This window comes from Felis catus, chromosome A1 (assembly GCF_018350175.1).
Source record: "Felis catus isolate Fca126 chromosome A1, F.catus_Fca126_mat1.0, whole genome shotgun sequence".
NCBI classification, from domain to species: Eukaryota; Metazoa; Chordata; class Mammalia; order Carnivora; family Felidae; genus Felis; species Felis catus.
In genome coordinates, this window is record NC_058368.1 from 119,692,317 (window position 1) to 119,710,955 (window position 18,639).

Genomic DNA, 18,639 nt, shown 5'->3' on the forward strand with positions numbered 1-18,639 from the left:
AAATTTGAAACTGGAAACTTTGTCATTTCTTACTCTTCTTGTTGGGGTGTTCCTTTTAATGGCTCTTTTTTCATTCCAGTTTGACTCCACACTGAGTCTGTGCATGATCCGTTTGCAATGGTGAGTTCATAAAGCCTGTTTTGTTTTTTTTTTTTTTTTGCAGCCAGTTTATTTCTCTGGACTTGACCAAATGAAAAGGTCCCTCCTAGCCTGGAGAACTCAGTGTGTTGTTAAATAAACCAAAATCAGCTGCCGTATTTTCCCAACCAACAGCTTGTTCCAATATGACCCTTCCGACTTCTTAACATATCATTTTCTTGGGCTAACTTGAGGATACACTCTTGCTCCTGCAATTAAATTCAACAAATACATAGAGAGCGCCTTCAAAATATGATCTCCTGTGCTACTGGTTGGGGGATAGCAAGATGAATGATAAATTATCTCTGCCCCATGGATTTCTTGCAAACAACTCAAAAAGCAAGGAAAGAAGTGCTCTGGATACCAAATGGTATTTCAGAGCATACATGAAACCCCTGGCTTTGACTTTTCAAGTCTTCTAATAAAACAATTCAATATTGTTCCTTGAACTAAGTCTTTCCATTTGTTAGTTGGTCTTTGTCCTTCTGTCCTCGTGCTGTGCCCCATGGGCAGATGCCACTGGCAAGACTCATTTCAACCTGTGAGAATGACATGTTTGGATTTAGTTGTAAAAAATGCCTTCCACAAACCAATTGCTACACCAAAGTGTCTGTGCTGAATCACTGTAAAATGATGTGAGATATTTTGAATGAGCCAGCCTGTTCATTTGCTTTCCTCCATTCATCATCCTTTGAAAAATGTAGCCACTTATGAAGGCAGGAGAGTATGTTTTTAAATGAACTAATTGTCCATCTCCAAGGACAAATGTGCTTAGAGTTCAGGTATCACTTTCCTTTCTTCTGTTCCCCTGCTTGAAGGAAGAAGCAGACTTTCAGAAAACGCATCGGTCACATCACCAGCGTTAATGATTAATGTGGTATCCTTCCATCCACTCATTCACACAGACCCGTGGGGTAGGCACAGGGAGTGGAGGGAAGAGGGGCAGAGAAGGTGACTGAGCCAAACATAAATATAACCACACTGCCCATTACTTATTAAACATTTGCTATATTCCAAGCACTTTCAGCCCATTATCTCTAATCCTTATATCAATCCTGTAAAGTACATATTTTTATTTCTTTTTTTTTAATGTTTATTTTTGAGAGAAAGAGAGAGAGAGCGCGATCAGAGTAGGGGCAGAGAGAGAGTGAGACACAGAATCTGAAGCAGGGTCCAGGCTCTGTGCTGTTAGCACAGAGCCCAACGTGGGGCCCGAACACACGAACCAAGAGATCACGACCTAAGCTGAAGTTGGATGCTTAACCAACTGAATCACCCAGATGCCCCTTGATTTCTAATATATACATAAGGAGAATATCTTGGGAGAGGTACAGTAATTAGCTCATGATCCTAGAGCTGGTAGGTACCTCTTTCAAACCTGGATCTGCCTGATCCTAACGCCTGCTCTTTTCCATTGTAACCAGGATTTTCAAGCTCTATTTCCTGCAAGTTGCTGCAGGGGGGTTAATAAATTCCATTTATGCATGTATAAAACTATTCAGAAAAAAATTAAAATGCATTCTAGAGACCAGTGACATATTGTTGCAATTTCTGACTGATTTTTTTAAATAACTGTTTTTGAACTTAAGACCTAAGTTCGTTCTGTTTTGACTGCTTGCACTTGCTGCGTATTTTGGAAAGATGACAGAGAAGTGGTTTGAAAAATGGGTTTCCTAGGTAGGAGATGAAAGGTTGACAGTTACTGGCCTACAAATTACTCTACTCCTTTACCAAGAGATATATTGTATAATGTAGAGCAAACATAATAAGGACTAAGCTGACAAGTGTAATAAAACATATGTAACAAGCATCATACAGCAAATAATACAGCATGGGTAAGCAGACTGTTAGGAAAAGGACTGTAGGGAGAAGCAAGAGTAGACATCTTTTGTTTTTTATAGCTGTTTCTAAAATATTGCTTGTGTATTTGCTGGCATTAATTGCTTGGCAGTTGGGCAGCTATGTTCTATTTTCCCCCTCATCTCCCACCAAGTCTGTATTCCACACTGCTGAGATCACAGTTTCAAAGTACATACGTATGGGTTGGCTTTACTCAACTCCATGGACAAATTGTGCACTCCTAACTTTGACCATGTGCCCCAGAAAAGCTTCCTAGTTTTGAAGGGAAACCTACAAGGTGGCCACGCATCCACACCTACTACAGAAATGTGTACCATCTTTTCTGTGTCACATGCGCATATAAAAAACCTTAGACCCTGCTAATATAGTCAATAATGCCACCTTCATACTTGAATAGCAGTACTTTCTGTTCAGATCAGCATAAAAATTTTTGAAAGCCCAGGTCTTAAAAGGATGATTCCCTTGGAAGAACTGTATTCTACAGACTTCCTTTCAGAGGCATCATGGTGACATGAACGGCTTTAGCTATCATATATGTATTTTATGAGAGTATAGTTCAAGAATGTTTTCAGGAGAGACCAAGAGAAATGACTTAGACTGAACGTTTGCAGTTATGTAAACCTTGTAGGTGGATCGGAGGCTTCAGTGGGTAACCGCCAAGGGTTTCCCTTTCCAACTTTAAGATTATGCTCATTTAATCCAAATTCATTCTTGCAAGGTGTTATGTTAACAAGATTGCTGTTTGCTGCTTCTTCCTCTGTTTCTTCCATAGCAAATTATTGCCTGGTAGGTCTCTGAAGATTTGGTGGCTGTATTTCATCATCACTTTGCTGTCAGTCACAGTATCTCTATAAAGGGAGATGGGTTCATTTTGTAGACAAGGAAGCAGAGGCCACCCTGAGGTTAAGTGGTTTGTCCAAAACATATGTGAACTATATAGCACCCAAAGCTCAATAGAGCTGCAGGCATCTTTCTGCAAATAAGAAGCAGTGCTCAAGAATCTAGGAGTTTTTAATCTTTGCCTTCCTTGGTATGATTTTGAGTATGAATGTGTGTTGTATGCGTTTGAGCTCAGAGATTCTCTCGAATTCAACTTTGTATCTTGAGTACCCAGCACTGTGCTGGACACAACATAGGCAGTTATTAAATCCATGTGGCATGAATGAAAGGGTACCACGAATGTAAACTGGTATGGCAGAAGATAGTGGCATTTTCATTTTTAACCACTGTGGTACTATTTTCAGCTCCCCGTTCGGCCAACCCCATCTCCCCCAGCAAATCCTGAAATCCCCTCATTATTAATACACATGTGTATAACAAACAATGATCCTTACCTACACCTGCATCGTGAGAAGAACAAAGATTTTGGAAGTAGAACTGAATTTCAATCTTTGGGCATCTTTTGTAACTTATTTATGCCTCAACTTGAGTCTAACAACAACAAATGCAGTTGCTTCTGCCACTACCAGGGGCACTACTGGTATTTAGTAAGCACACGCCTAGGGCCAGAGAGTATGCGGGGGGTCTTACATGCATCATAGTTTTTCATCTGCACAACACACCGGGGAGGTGGGTCTTCGTATCTTCATTGTACCTTGGCTCTGAGACACTGAGCCTCTTGTCCGATGTCCCACAGCCATCAGGCAGAGCTGGAAGAGGGATGATGTCTGTTGTGAGTTCTCGGTGGTTGGCACTCTGTAACCAGTAGCTATTACAATGATGGTGATAATGCAGGAGTCCTTGGGGCACGTTACACAATGAGTGCACAGCATTTCAGTATACGTTTATGAGAGCATTCCCTCCCTGGTAACAAAGACAGTCAGCATAAAACTGATCTCTGCTTGAGGGGAGAAGAAACTTAAGGATGTGTTAGAAGGTAAGGATGTGGGAAGTGAACACATTATTCCAAGATTAAAATTGTCCTTTTGAGAATATACTCTTCAACATTCAGCTACGGGGGTGTATGAAGGTAGGGAACAGGAAACAGGCTAAGACACATTTTATCAACTCCTCAATTTACCCATAGTGTATCTTGATGTGCTAGAGTCTTGAATATTACAAAGAACAGGATGAAACATTCTTTCTTACTCTTCCCCTTAGAGAAATCTGTTGCTGTGTGTTCGGTCTTTGGGCCGAGTGTGGCATCCCACAGTGTTTCAGGGGAGAGCTGCCAGAAGAGAACAATAACACTAGCTGTGTTATCTGCTGACACGGAGGACAGATATACGCTTACAGCCTAGACTTGGCTTCTTGCCTCTTGTTAAGGCACCAAGCAGCTGGGCTCACTGACAGCCTCCCTGAGACACAGGCGCTTACTCCAGCACTATTTAAATCTCTCTATATGGTGTATTGCTTTGTTTCCTTCAAGCCCGTTATCTCCTTAATCTCACTTCTCATTTGTTTGCATCCCTAGCCTAAAGGAATAAGAAAATGTATTCATCAGAAGATGCTAACCCAGGATCTGCAGACGCCAGGTGAATAGGCTTCAGGCCAATCTGGAACCAAATCCCTGACCTCTCAAAAGATGAGAGAGATACCCAAGCACTGTTGATTTCTGGAGGCTCTAGGTAGATTAAAAAGTAAATATACCTAAAGAGGGTTAACAAAACAGTCATGTATTTCCAACAATTTAACATCATAAATTAACATTTTAAGCCCCAAAACATAAAGCAATACAACTGTGCAAAGCACAGGACACTTACAGTATTTATTAAACAATATGAATTCAGAGTGCATCTCAGGTGATGTGGTCCAATATGGGTCATGAGGTGAAGGTTATCTGGTGAATGTTTTATTTTTTCAATCCTCAGAGTGTGTCTGTGTGAGTGTGTATGTAATCTCATTTCAAAAAGAAGGTTCACTGTCAAAATTCAAGGAGTTCTGGGAATGTAAGTCTCTGCCCACATTGCTCCCTGGTTCCTCTTTTTATTCGGACCTTTCTGAGAGGCTCTGCCCCTGACGTTGAATGCAAACTTTTAGTCTTGTTTATTTATTTTCTAGATTTCTTAAGATTCTCCAGCCAGTCCATTATCCAAAAGAGGTTAAGAACTACTTGTCTCAAAAATAGCCTAACCTTTGAAACCCAGACCAACGAACAAAACTCCTCAATTTTTAAATTCAGAATCCTCTTATTTAAATGGTAAGATCTTTTGGACTTGCAATTTAACTGAATATTGAAAACTCTTTAAAATGACCTGCCATTTTTTTCCCCCAAATGTGTAGCCTTGAAATTCTTGTTTCCTTTATTTGCTTCCACTCTATCCCTATTCTAGAATACGTGCACTTAAAAAAAGGACACTGGTCATACTGAATTGGCAGTGGTCTAACCCTTCCTCCCCGCCCCCTACTCCACAGCTGTGTGACTTTGTGGAAGTTCTTTCCCTCTCTGGTCCTCAGATTCCGTATCTCTGAGATAGTAATTCCTATTTCTCAAGTTCTTTTGAGCTTTAATTTTTTTTAATGTTCATTTATTATGGAGAGACAGAGAGAGCATGAGCACAGGAGGGGCAGAGAGAGGAGGAGGCACAGAATTGGAAGCAAGCTCCAGGCTCCGAGCTGTCAGTACAGAGCCCAATGCGGGGCTCAAACCCACAAACCATGAGATCACGACCTGAGCTGAAGCTGGACGCCCAACCGACTGAGCCACCCAGACACCCCTCAAGTTCCTTTGAGCTTTAAAAGGCTATGGTTTTTCTCATTCCTGTTCCCCACTTCCTGCCCAACTGTCCCCAAAATATTTTAACACTCAATCTCCAAAGTTGTTGTCATGGCGTTTTGCCTATTCTGTTAGAAATAAAATGAAGCATTTGCTTGTTTTTAACTAGGACAAACCCAGTACTTAGTGAGCATAGACTAAGACTCATTTCTTTCCTTGTTCTGTTGGCAGCTAACTTTTTATTCTGTCATCATGGTGAATAGTGTGTGTCTAATAATACTTAAACCAATACAAAAACTTTAAAATAAAGAAAAAAATCTAACTTTTGGCTCAGGTTAAGTGGTCAATTACAGATCTGCACTGATAGTTTATAGACACTAGATGGCGATACAATTGCACCAAATAATAAACATTTCCTTGATTGGTCCAGCATTAAAATCCCAATGATTGAGGCCAGAACAGGTTAATACATTAGTTAAAGGAAAAAAGTCAAATATAATCAGGTGTTGGAGTGTTAGCTAACACTCTGAATGTGTTCAGTAACCTGATACTTATTGAAAGAACAGATTGTTAAACTAGAAATTAATTTATCCTGCTGTTGAGTCTATCTTTAAGCTACTTCTCAGGGCAAGAGTTGGCAATAACACATGATCCCTTAAAATGTATCTAATTCATACTTTTGTCTCCATTTTTGGTTTTCATTTTTTTAAAGTAGCAATTATTTGGGATGGAGTTTGCCTCACATATATTATTCATAGATGAAATGCTATATTCTGATTAGGAGTGTAAGTCCTAAGACACTGGCATTTTAAAGGAGAAATGGCCGACTTACTGTAAGCTGTTGGCTGGGCCATTATTGACTGGCGGGATGGACTGGAAGCACTTTGTTAGTGGATTAGGTTGCCCTGGAAATGCCTTCCTGAAACTATAATGATGCACTTAAGGAAGCCCTCTGGGACCTGAGTAAAATGTCTCTTAGCCGGGAGTGTCTTCCCCTGAAGTCCTCTTGGGATGAGTTGGGAGGGGCTGGGGATGTCCGAAGAGATGCTCAGTAAAGAAACAGCCCCAGAAAAAGGTTGCAGGTAACAATTTCTATCAGGTAAGCGAAGATAATGACTTACTGATGTAAACTGTGGGCTTTCTGAGGGTATCAGTGCCTCATGCATGCTTTGGAAAGAGTATGGATAATTCCAGAGAGATTGTATTTATTTATTCATGCTGGGCAGGTGTGTGGGGGGGGAGAGGGATGAAGAAGAGGGAAAAAAAGAGGGCATCTGAATGAGGACATGGTTTAATCCCCTTTGATTTTAAAGAAAAGCCACTTTGTACCTTGATTATTGGGGTTCATTTGGTGTGCTTTTTTTCTTTAAAAAAAAAGCTTTTAGAGGGGAAATTTGTCCTTCAGCAAAAATTCAGTGCATGTGCAAAGATTTGTTTGTGGATTTCCAAATGCATAATCATTTGTGTTTATGTCACCGCTGGGTTGGGGGGCTTATTTCTGGGGAATGGTGGTGGCGGTGGAGGTGTAAAGGCGGGAAGAAAAGGAAAAGCAAAGGCCCTTGCAAACTCCAGACTCGCGGACAGGACGCCCAGGGAAGTGGTTGCGCGGCGGCGCCGCGGCGCCGCGTCCCCGCGTCTCCGCCCCAAGCCTGGAGCTCGGGAGTCGCGTGCTGTGGCCAGTGCGCAGCGTCCCCGTGCAGTCCTGGCGACCTGTCACCGAGGACGACGTGACTCGGAGCTTCCTCCGCTTTCTCCAAGCCCTATTCCTTTAAGATGATGTAATAGTCATTTCCCTGGATGGTATCTTGCCTGCACTGCTGAAACAACAGCATCCGAACTGCACTGGGAACTGTGGAACCACCCAGCTCCGCCGCCAGCCGGAGAAGCCCGAGCTTGAGCCCCCTGCGGCCCCTCCGCGCTGCGGCGGCCGGCGGAGCGGCTCGCGGCGGTTCCCAGCGCCTCCCACCTGCCTGCGAACATGGGAGTCCGTTTGCCCTTGCCCGGCAGGTGGGGTGGCTACCTGGGACCCCAGCAAGGCATATCTGTCTTTCTGTTTCTGGGCTTTCTGAAAGGCTTCTAAGTCCCAGTACCTTTTGCAACTCTTCTTTTGTTTTAAGGATTCTTTCTAAAGGTTCTCCCCCACCTTTTTTCCCCCCCCTCCACTGGAGAAGCTTTGTCTGGATATTTTTCTCTGCCTCGCTTCTTCAACCCAACCACCTCTCATCACGCTTTAACTTTTTTGTGACTTGTTTCAACTTGGGATTGGGAGTGAATACATACCTATATACATACATACAGATATACATTTATATAAATATTTATATATATATAAAAATATTATTTTCTAAGAGCACATCTCTCCTGCACTTTTCATTGATACCTCTATCCTTTACCTCTTCGGGATTTGACAAGCTCCAGATGGTGGCTGTGGATTCTGACTGCTTTGCAAATGGGTATTTCTTCACAGGAGCTGGGTTTTCAGCACTAAGGTAAGTTCTGAGACTTCTTGCTTTTCCTGATCAGCAGGGAGGAAAAATCCCCTTTTAGAAGTTGAAAATCTTGTATCCCTTTTTAAGGCAGAAATACAAATAGAAATATTTTTAATGATGATTGCTGGGGACAGAGGCATATGAATAAACATGTAGACACAAAATAGCTTGTGAGAAGCCATGATTTAGTTGAATGGCTGAAATCAGTAGTTCCAGGGCTGCTTATGTCAAATAATCTCTCCCTCCCTCCCTCCCTTCCTCCCTCCCTTATTCCCTCCCTCCCTCTCCCTCCCTCTCCTCTCTCCAGCGGTGTCTCTTTTTCTGACTCATGCTGGGTTTGAGGAAATAATTTTCTCTCTTTTCCTTCAGACGGACCTCTGAGTAACTGGGGACTTGGCCTGCCTTGCCTACTGAGCTTGGGGCAGATGCTCCACATCTGAGCTTGGGGCAGATCGGATGGAGATGAGTTGATTATATTCTATGAAGTAATAGCTCACCACCAGCCAGGGTTTAAACTACTTTTGCAGCATCACTTCACCTGTGGACTCTTCTAAATTTTGCTTGCTTGGGGAAAAAACTGGGGTAAGAGAGAAGGTCATTTTTAAGAAGTTAGCATCCTTCTCCCTCTTTGACAAGTTGATGCAAAGGATAAGGCTGTGACTCCATTGGATTGCGCCTTCAAATCAAAATAGGAGAAGCAAAAGAAGACAGGGACAATGGCTTTGAGTGGAAACTGTAGTCGTTACTATCCTCGAGAACAAGGGGCTGCAGTTCCCAACTCCTTCCCTGAGGTCGTGGAGCTGAATGTTGGCGGTCAAGTTTATTTCACCCGCCATTCCACATTAATAAGCATCCCTCATTCCTTCCTGTGGAAAATGTTTTCCCCAAAGAGAGACACGGCTAACGATCTAGCCAAGGACTCCAAAGGAAGGTTTTTCATTGACAGAGACGGATTCTTGTTCCGTTATATTCTGGACTATCTCAGGGACAGGCAGGTGGTCCTGCCTGATCACTTTCCAGAAAGGGGAAGACTGAAAAGGGAAGCTGAGTATTTCCAGCTCCCAGACTTGGTCAAACTCCTGACCCCTGATGAGATCAAGCAAAGCCCGGACGAATTCTGCCATAGTGACTTTGAAGATGCCTCCCAAGGAAGCGACACGAGAATCTGCCCTCCTTCCTCAGTGCTCCCTGCAGACCGCAAGTGGGGCTTCATTACTGTGGGCTACAGGGGGTCCTGCACCATGGGCAGAGAGGGGCAGGCAGATGCCAAGTTTCGTAGAGTTCCTCGGATTTTGGTTTGTGGAAGGATTTCTTTGGCAAAAGAAGTCTTTGGAGAAACTTTGAATGAGAGCAGAGACCCTGACCGAGCCCCAGAAAGATACACCTCCAGATTTTATCTCAAATTCAAGCATCTGGAAAGGGCTTTTGATATGTTGTCAGAGTGTGGATTCCACATGGTGGCCTGTAACTCCTCAGTGACAGCATCTTTTGTCAACCAATATACAGATGACAAGATCTGGTCAAGCTACACTGAATATGTCTTCTACCGTAAGTACAAAGGGTTCTTTCTATTTTTCATCTGTATCAATTCTCTCTACAGATGTTTGTTGTTTGAACATTCAGTCAGTGTCTAAGGAATACTCTGGGTTTTGTTTGTCTGTTTTTGTTTTTAAACTCCTGAGGTATAGCTAGAATACTAGAGGCTATAATTTGTGTCTCATGTCTATCTAAGCAACTCTCATCTGTTTTATCAATGACATCACAGAATATTCAGAGGCCTCAGAAATCACAAGATGCAAATGATACTGGTTTAGGTGATATGGGGAATGAAAGCAGACATGTATGTCTGTTTGCCAGATATCGAGTTGTGAGGATAAGATGATGGTTAGAACTTGGCTGTTGGTCCACAGGAGACTGGCAGACTCAGAGTGAATGTGGTGGTGCTGTCCATTCTTTTATCGGAACTTTGGGATCTGTAAAGCCAGTTGCTGGAGACTTGCTTTCCTTTAGGGGCTTTGAAAACACAAATGGATTTAATACCAAATGATGTGGTCTTGCTTAGATAGATGGCAGTATAGACTGATAAAAAGACCCCCTATCTGCCCCACCAAGTCTGAAACTTGCTTTTATAGGCTTTACAAATCTATCTGATTCTTTAGCATTTTGTACTGAGACTTGAGTTGCACTGCAGACTTCATTGTACTGAACTTTGTCTAAGATCCGTTTAAAAGGAACTAGATCTTTGAGAATTGTCAATCACAAGCAAGTATCTCCAGACAGCTGAGGTGATAGAATTACTGACATCAAAGGAAATGGGAGGGGGTAAAAGGAATGGAAGCAGTTGTTCTGAAGCATTTTAAATAAGCACTTAGAGGTCAGTCCATTTGCTTAAATGATGACATAAGGTACACATTGCTTTGTTTTATGAAATGGCATTGTTCTAAATAAACTTGAAGCCTTGATCTCTGGAGGGGGAACAGTAAATGAGTCTGTAAAGTTTAGTGCTTGATTTAACAGTTGATTTTTAACAAGGCCTGGGGGTTGGGTGAAGAGAATTTCATAAGAAATGTTTCCACTTTAAAATTCAGTTTCCTCTTATTTTAAGGTAAATCCATAAATTCGGGGGATTAAAATGTCTATTTCTTTTTTAAACATAAAAGTATGACTGAATGTCCTGGACTGATTTTTGCCTACAGTTGTGTTTATTCATGTGGAGATGGTTCTGGGAACCCTGGTTAAAGAGGCTAGTGGCAAGCCGAGTTGTTCTGTGCTGGGTTATGGCACATTTGATTTTTAGAAGTGAGGACACACGGATTGTGTAGAAAGGACAGCCTGTGGAGAAAAATGGAATCAGCTATCAGTTCAAAAACATATTGATGTGTAATAACAAGCATTATTTGGTCCAACAAACCTATCAATGGCCTTTATCTATAATCTATATCTTCCTCTATGATGGAGCTTAGTCACCAGATACCACCCCACGGGTGGTGAGATAAGACTCTAGCTTTTTAGCCTTCTATAAAGGACTCTGACATTATCTGTAATTCTATAGAACAAATATCTCTTCCTAACTTTTTGGAAAAATGCATCTTAGAAAGAGTTCAAATCTAGGTTTGTGACATTTACTTTGTTCTCCAATTTCCAATATTTGAAAACAGCATCTTAAGAAGCTTTAGGCAAGTAAATGAAAACACACCCACCATAACCATCTCAAAAAAGACCACATTAGATTTCTATCACTTGCTCATCTAAACGAAACCCAGAAATGTATTTGCCTGCTAGCTCAGTGACATTTGTGTGTTCATCAAAGACTCATCCGTCTAACACTATGTCCTCTGTAAATTGCTCTGAACAGGTTCTGCTCTGCTGATCATATAATTGCTTCCTTCTTTGTTGGGTTTCTGAGAGGTTGCTGAGGAGCAGTTTGCTCTTCATCACTAATGGACTGGCTAGCACAAGCACAATGCAACTTCATATTACACAGCGTATATATCATATATGATATACTTCCCTTTGTATGTAACATCCAGAGCTAAGTATTAACTCTTCCTCTGTCTTAGGACCAATAAAACTGACAGCTGGCTTTCTAGGGTGCATAACAGCTTCTGTGCAGACGCTTAACCATAATTATTTAATTAGAAGCTGCCAACTGTGCCTATATAAGCATTAATTCATCAAGCTGTTGTGCTTGGGTTAATGGGCTGAAACTATGGGAGGTGCTCTAAAGCAGGAAGTTGACTATGCAAAGATGCTCTTCATCCAGCATTAGCCCTGCCCAGCCCTGCCTAGTGCTGCTTAGCCCTGCCTAGCACTGCCCAGCACGTAGCTCCGGTGTGCCCTGTGTGAGCAGAGCACTTGGAACCACCACCTGAGAGACTGAAAGGGGCAGCATGTGTCCCCAGGAGCACCTCCACATCCTTAAAAAAACCCAAAAAAATCAATCAGCCAAACAGCAAACAAAAAAAGATGCTCTTTGAGAGAAACTCCACATGCTCCTAGGTTTTAAAAAAATTGTATTGTATACACAAACTCCTTAGATCCAAAGAATTAACTCCAAACAATCAGACACTTCTAATAACCCAGGGATAATACAAAGTCATTCTTCCTGGTTCCATAACACAATAAAAAGTGAACAGTGAGAAATGAATACATTACATATGTTGGCTGACAGTCATGGGGGAGATCCCTTTTTTTCCCTGTTTGCCCTATTTTCTTACAAGTTTTCCAAGGGGAAATTGAAAGGCCAAAATCTCCCTGTCAATTATTAACAGGTTAGAGTCTTGTCTTATTTAATCTTAATGTAGACCTAGAATTGATGGTCAACATCAGGTAGATTGAGTGTTTAGTTAATGGAGAACTGTGAAAAATTAAAGTCAATAGGTGTTTGTATGTGTTGAAGAGGGTGGTAAGAAATGTGTTTGTCTGCATTGCTTACACACCAAAATATGATATGTGCGATGCTATGGATTATGATTCATTTATCCCCAACTAGGAAAGTATGATTGATGTAAGAGCACAGAAAAGAAATGTCTAGCTAGGATTCCCTCACAAAGCATTTAGATATGTCCTTTGTTTTAAAACAGTGATAAGGTAACTTTCCTTCTCTCCCACCCCACTAGGTGAATAATTACCTCTCTTTTCTCTTCAAGCATTACATAGAAGGCAATAACACAGAGAATGCCTTTTTGACTCACCTGTAAATGTAATGGGAGCTCAGTAATTTGGAAAAGAAAAGTCCTGATTTTGAACCAGAGATTCAGGAGCTCTTCACACCACTTAGGAATGAAATAACAGGTGCAGAAAAATAAATGAACCTTTTAGTTAGGCCATCTTCCAATGCCCAAGAGTCAGAAGATTGTTGTCGGTTGGAGAGAACTATAAACAATTTTTAAAATCCTACTCATGAGTGAGTTCCTTCAGATAAATGCCTGAAACACTCAAATTCAAAGGAATTTGCCTCTAATAAAACTGTGATAACATGACAAGTAGGGAGTTTAATTCATAGGATGCTACTTCAAAAACATTCACTGTGAGGTCTGTGAGTTATAGTAGAGACATCAACTCATCACCTTTTCAACAAACTGCTGCTTGTCAGTGTGTTTTAATCTTTCATCTCTTTATTTCCTTAAATTTAAAGGGTCGTTTCCACAAAACTCTCTAAATGGCTTTATGTACTGTTAATCTTAAAAATGAAGCTGGCAGTTATTTTACCAGCAACAATGGGTTTATTCAGGAATAATAGAGAATTGCAATTCAGGACAAGCAAGCTATGGCAAAACCATAGGCAAACTCAAGAACAAAGGAGAAAAATTATCTTTTATAGAAGGGAGGGGTGGGGGTGGGCATTTGAGAAGGGCTGTTACAAACAAAAAAACCCATTGGAGTAAACTAGGGGTTCTCAGTATAATGGCTTGTCATTGGCTAATTTGTGACAATCTCTTATTGGCTGGGGCTTTTGCTAGGGAGAGTAGAAAACGTTTCTTTCCTCTGCAGGATAGTAAAACAGTATGGACTTGCAAGGTCCATCTCTTCCTGTTGGGTCTGCAATTGATGACAAGTGTTTAGGTGTGACAGCTTTCCATTCTGGGATCTGGATTCCACTTTAAATGAGCTTTCCTTTTGTAAAATTTTCACAGCACATAGAACTTCAGGGCTGTTGACTGAGACGGGGTATGGGAGAAAAGTCAATCAGAAAGTGATTACTCAGAATTCAACTGTATGACCTTGTATTGGGAAGAAATGTGTGGTTGTGGCCACCGTGAGTAATTTACCCAACATTGACTTTGGAAAGCTTCAGTAAGAGGGTTTATTCTTAACAGGTAGCAATGCATCTATCCTGAAATTATTCTAGCTCTTTTTCTACTGGTTACTCAAAAGATACCAATGATAACTTTTGTTTTATTGCCCAGATATGATGTTGTCATGTTCAAAACGAAGTGACAGAGCAATGTAGTCAAAACTGTGAATGATTGGTCTTTACTACCACCTACCTCTCCTCTTTCTGTGTTGTTTCTCTGTCTTCTCCAGCTTAGATACTCTCTTTTGGTCCTGTTTTAGTCATTCCTGCTTTCAAGTTATTTCTCTCCATTGTCAGTAAAAATTCTCTTCTGCCATGTATTTAGAATACTTCTAGGGCAAGGTGTTACTTTTCTCAGGGGTTTTGGTACACAAGAAACCCTTTGATAGTTGTAGATCAGGTGACTTTGCATCTTGAAGAGAGTGCTCTTAAGGCATGAGGCTTTTTAATGTATAACTTAAAAATATAGCACAATTTAAATATAAGGCTTTATCATGAAGTCAAAGTTGACCCATGTGTGGGCAGATATGGAATGGTAATAGTGATGGCAAAGGGTAGGTGTATGGATGTAATTTTTAAAAATCTCTTTAAGGTGCTGTGCTCTGAGCATTGGTTTCAATATAACAGTGATATAAGCATGCTAGTAAAATATTTTCTTACACTATTTTCACTTTCATGCCAAACAAGATATGTCACTTGAGCCCAGCCCCTTGTGCAAATTCAGGTACCTTCTTCCTAGGTCTGTAGCATCACTGAATGAATTTGGCAGCAAAAGAAGTGTCATTATGTGGGCAGAATGGGGAGGTCTCTGAGACTGCCCTTAAGTAGTGTCTCAACATGTTAAAAAATATGTATATATTATATGTATATTTATAAATATTATATTTATTTTATATATTTATATATAAATATATAACATTTATAAATAGATAAATATTTATAAATATTTATTATATATATTTATAAATATTGTAATATTTATAAATATATATATGTAAATGGAAAGAGAAGACCAAATATGTTCCTGACAGCCTAATGAGGTTAACATTGTATCAAAGAAATTAGAAATGGAAATAGCTGAGAATGTGCCATTTGAAACACCTCCAACATGAATAATGGAGAGAGTATGCATCCAATATACAGAAGAAAGTTCTTCAGAAATGGACACATGGATGCATAGTTTCTGCATCGTAACTATTGTTCTTGTTCTTTGTTCTTTGCTATGGCTTTCCTCAAATGCTGTATTTCTTGGCAAGTCAGTTAAAAAAACTTCACGCAGAAATTTTCAGATGCCTCCAAATGTAGACACCAAGTTCCAATAATTACAATTAACATTACAAGAGCAATCTTGTATTATAGACATTCATACCTACTTTCCTTTCTGTCTGCACTGCGTTATTCTGAAGCAAATTTCAGACATCAATCATTTCATTCATCCACAAATACAATACTGTATGTTTCTAAAATAAAATGAAAATAAAATATAACACAATACTGTTATCACAGATAAAATTAGTAATTATTTAATATCATCTAATATCTAATTGATGTTAACACTTCTTTAATTCTGTTACAATATTTTTTAAAGTTGGCTTCTTGAGTCAAGATTCAGATAAGGTCTATTGTCTTTGCTACTTCTTTTTTCATTCAAAATTTAAAAAAAACCCTGTATTTAAACCATATGCAACAAAGTAGCAAAATGTATATATTAAATCTTTTTTTTTTTTGAGAGAGAGAGAAAAGAGAGCGTGAGAGTGAGAAAGTGAGAGAGAGGGAGATAAAGAGAATCTTAAGCAGGCTCCAGCCCCACTGATGTGGGGCTTGATCTCATGACCTGAGATCATGACCTGAGCCAAAATTAAGAGTCAGAAGTTTAAATGACTAAGCCACCCAGGTACCCCTTAAATCTCTTTTAATCTCCCCTTCCTCCCTTCCTCCCTTCCTTCCTTCCTTCCTTCCTTCCTTCCTTCCTTCCTTCCTTCCTTCCTTCCTTCCTAGTTCCTTCTTCCCTCCCTCCTTCCCTTCCTTTCTGTTTGTTTGAAGAAACCAAATTGATTGCCATGTTCAATATCCAGCATTCTGGTTTTACTTATACATCTATATGATCTTTGTGATTTCATTAAAACATTTTTTTTTTTCCTGAACCTTACATTTTCTGTGAATTCATTAGATCTGGACTCTAGATTCTAGTTTCTAGAGACTAGATCAGATTCAAGTTCAGTATTTCCATCAAGAAATCTTAATAAATGATGGCAAGTCCATTTTTTAAATTATTGAAGTGTAATTAACATACAGTATTACATTAGTTTCAAGTTTACAACGTAATGATTCAACAGTTTAATACATTACTCAGTGGTCATCATAATAAGTATACTCTTAATCCCCTTTATTTCACCCAAGGCAAGTCCATTTTTAATTTTTAATTTGCTTTAGAAGGCAATAAAAGAAACCCTTATTTTTCTTTCTAGTAATTTAAGAACTATTTAATATTCCATTATTGTTTTTATCATTAAAATGGGCTAATATCATGGGTTCAATGAGCTTACTGAGATGTACAGTGGGTCCCATAGACTGGGAAGAGGAATCATTTTGGGTGAGAAAGTTCCTCTCCTGGCTATTCACATTTTATATTCTTGGATTCTTTCAACTGTATTGAACTCCACTTGAACTCATCATTTGTATTCCCCCAAACCTGTTCTCTTCTTGTGTTCCTTATCATAGTAATGGGCATCATTAGTTACTCATTCTCCCAGGGGAGAATGAAGCCTGGGTGGCATCCCTGACTCTTCCTTCTTCCCAGCGTATGGCAAGTTCCTTTGGTTCTTCTTCATCTCGCTCAAGTCCATCCATTTCTTTTTATCACCACCGATGCTACCCTGGTCCAGACCACCAGCACTGCTTTTTGTTGCTTCTTAAACCTGGGAGCTTCCGAGTGAGATGAAACACTGTCATGGGGCTGACATGGGGAGCCTGATATGGGGCTAGATCTCACGAATCGTGATATCATGACCTGAGCCGAAATCAAGAGTCAGATGCTTACTCGACTGAGCCACCCAGGCTCCCCAAAATGAATAGATTTCTGCATCCATCTGCCAAATCTTAAAAGTTTATAAAGAGGCCTTAATGGGATTCAGTGACATAAACCATCCAGATGGTCTCAACACCATATCACTACCTCAAGCCTGTGTCCTTGGAGCACCTTCTGGGAGCAGGGAAGGCCAGCAGAAAGCACATTCCAAGGACAGGGGAGGGTGTGGAGGAGCTTCTAATTTGCCTGGGTCCAGCTCATGTGTCAACCAGTGGCTACGTCCCCTTGATCACCTCTCCCAACACTTTTCTAGACTACTAAAAAGAAACTTAAATTTTCCTCCCTACCTCAAATTCAGTGTAATCCCCTTTGGATCTCTTCTCCCTGCTGCAAAAATGGTGAGATTTCTGAAATGTGAGTTTGACCATGTCATTCCTGCTTAAAGTTCTTCATTGCCTTACAACTGCTCTTATAAGTTAAATGCAAACTCCTTACCAGGAATCACATCTCTTTATGAAATGACCACTGTTTCCTTCCTCAGAATCTTCTGTTGCCATCCTGCCCTTTGCATTTTTAATATCAGCTATACTTGATTTCTTTAAGTTCCTGAATGCTGTTATATACTTGCTTGGTTTTGTATGTGATGTTCTCTATGCCTGGAATTCTGCCTCCATCTGCTTTGATGAACTACATCTTCAGGTCCCAATCTAAAGATTATCTTTTCTGGGAAGTCTTTCCTAGTCTATCGTATCTGGATTGGGGGTCCCTTACCTTTGACCCGAGGACCTTATTCTCCTTTACTGTGGCACACATAATATTGTATTATAATTGATTATTTAATGGTGTCTTTAACATTACCTGTAAACTTTATGAAGATAGGAATTGTATCTGTCATGTTCGTCACAATACCTGGCACAGTATCTGGACTAAATGTAGGTCCTCCACAAATATTTTTCAGAAGAATGAGAAATAGATGCCCCCTACAGAGTTCTATTATGGTCCCAGATGCCACTGTTTGCATATACCATTACATTATCTCTTAACAGAACAACTAAAGAACAGCGATGGACTGATGATACTTTAAATAATAACAACAGCATTTCCAAACTTCCACTAAGTGCTTTGGGCACTCAGATAAGCACTTTACATACAAATTGGAAATCTTACCAAAAGATTTGCTCTTAGCACCTGCACCCACTGAGATGCTAGCTCAAAGGGACTGAGAAAAACACTTAGCAGCAGTAAAGGCTCATGTGGTCTCCTTTTAGTTGGTTCACCTAACTACATTGAAGCAAATTGAAGGTGGGGTGTGGCCATGGTTTAAGGAACAACCTAGGAGGGACTCGAGATTCAAAAAAGTGCTTCAAAATAGAGAAAGTAGCTCCAGTAGGAAGAGAACTGTACCAGAATGCAAAGAATGTTATGAGACCAACAGGTTGTCTTCTTAATTCTCTGACCGCTAAGGTATTCCATTTCCTCCTCCCTGCCTTCCTAGGCAGCAGAACATGGTAATTAAGGGCCTCAGTTTTGAGGTCCAGACTGCTCGAGGTTGAACCCCTAGCTATTGGGATCCCTGGCAAATTATTTTACTTCTGTGCTTCATTTTCCTCACCTGTAAAATGGAAGTGAAGACAGTTCCTGACTCATAGAATCGAATGGGTTGCTATATATA

At 40.4% G+C, this 18,639-nt stretch overlaps 1 protein-coding gene and 2 long non-coding RNA genes across 3 annotated transcripts in view; 1 reads left to right on the top strand and 2 right to left on the bottom strand.

Annotated features, from left to right (window-relative positions):
• Window positions 1–1,393: 1,393 nt before the first annotated feature.
• LOC123386188 lies at window positions 1,394–8,177 on the bottom strand. The gene is made up of 3 exons (XR_006599944.1): window positions 8,047–8,177; window positions 3,529–3,647; window positions 1,394–2,846 (listed from the first exon to the last, which is right to left on the bottom strand). It is a non-coding gene; the product is annotated as an uncharacterized LOC123386188 (long non-coding RNA).
• KCTD16 (potassium channel tetramerization domain containing 16) overlaps window positions 8,002–18,639 on the top strand; it is a 251,565-nt gene continuing 240,927 nt past the window's right edge. Inside the window, exons 1-2 of the mRNA XM_003980940.6 lie at window positions 8,002–8,142; window positions 8,512–9,690. Of these exons, the coding sequence (XP_003980989.1) occupies window positions 8,859–9,690 (832 nt within the window). The 5' untranslated portion in view covers window positions 8,002–8,142; window positions 8,512–8,858. The remainder of the gene's footprint in view (window positions 8,143–8,511; window positions 9,691–18,639) is intronic.
• LOC109501171 overlaps window positions 15,300–18,639 on the bottom strand; it is a 52,848-nt gene continuing 49,508 nt past the window's right edge. The window contains exon 10 of the long non-coding RNA XR_006599941.1: window positions 15,300–15,399. This is a non-coding gene — a long non-coding RNA (uncharacterized LOC109501171). The remainder of the gene's footprint in view (window positions 15,400–18,639) is intronic.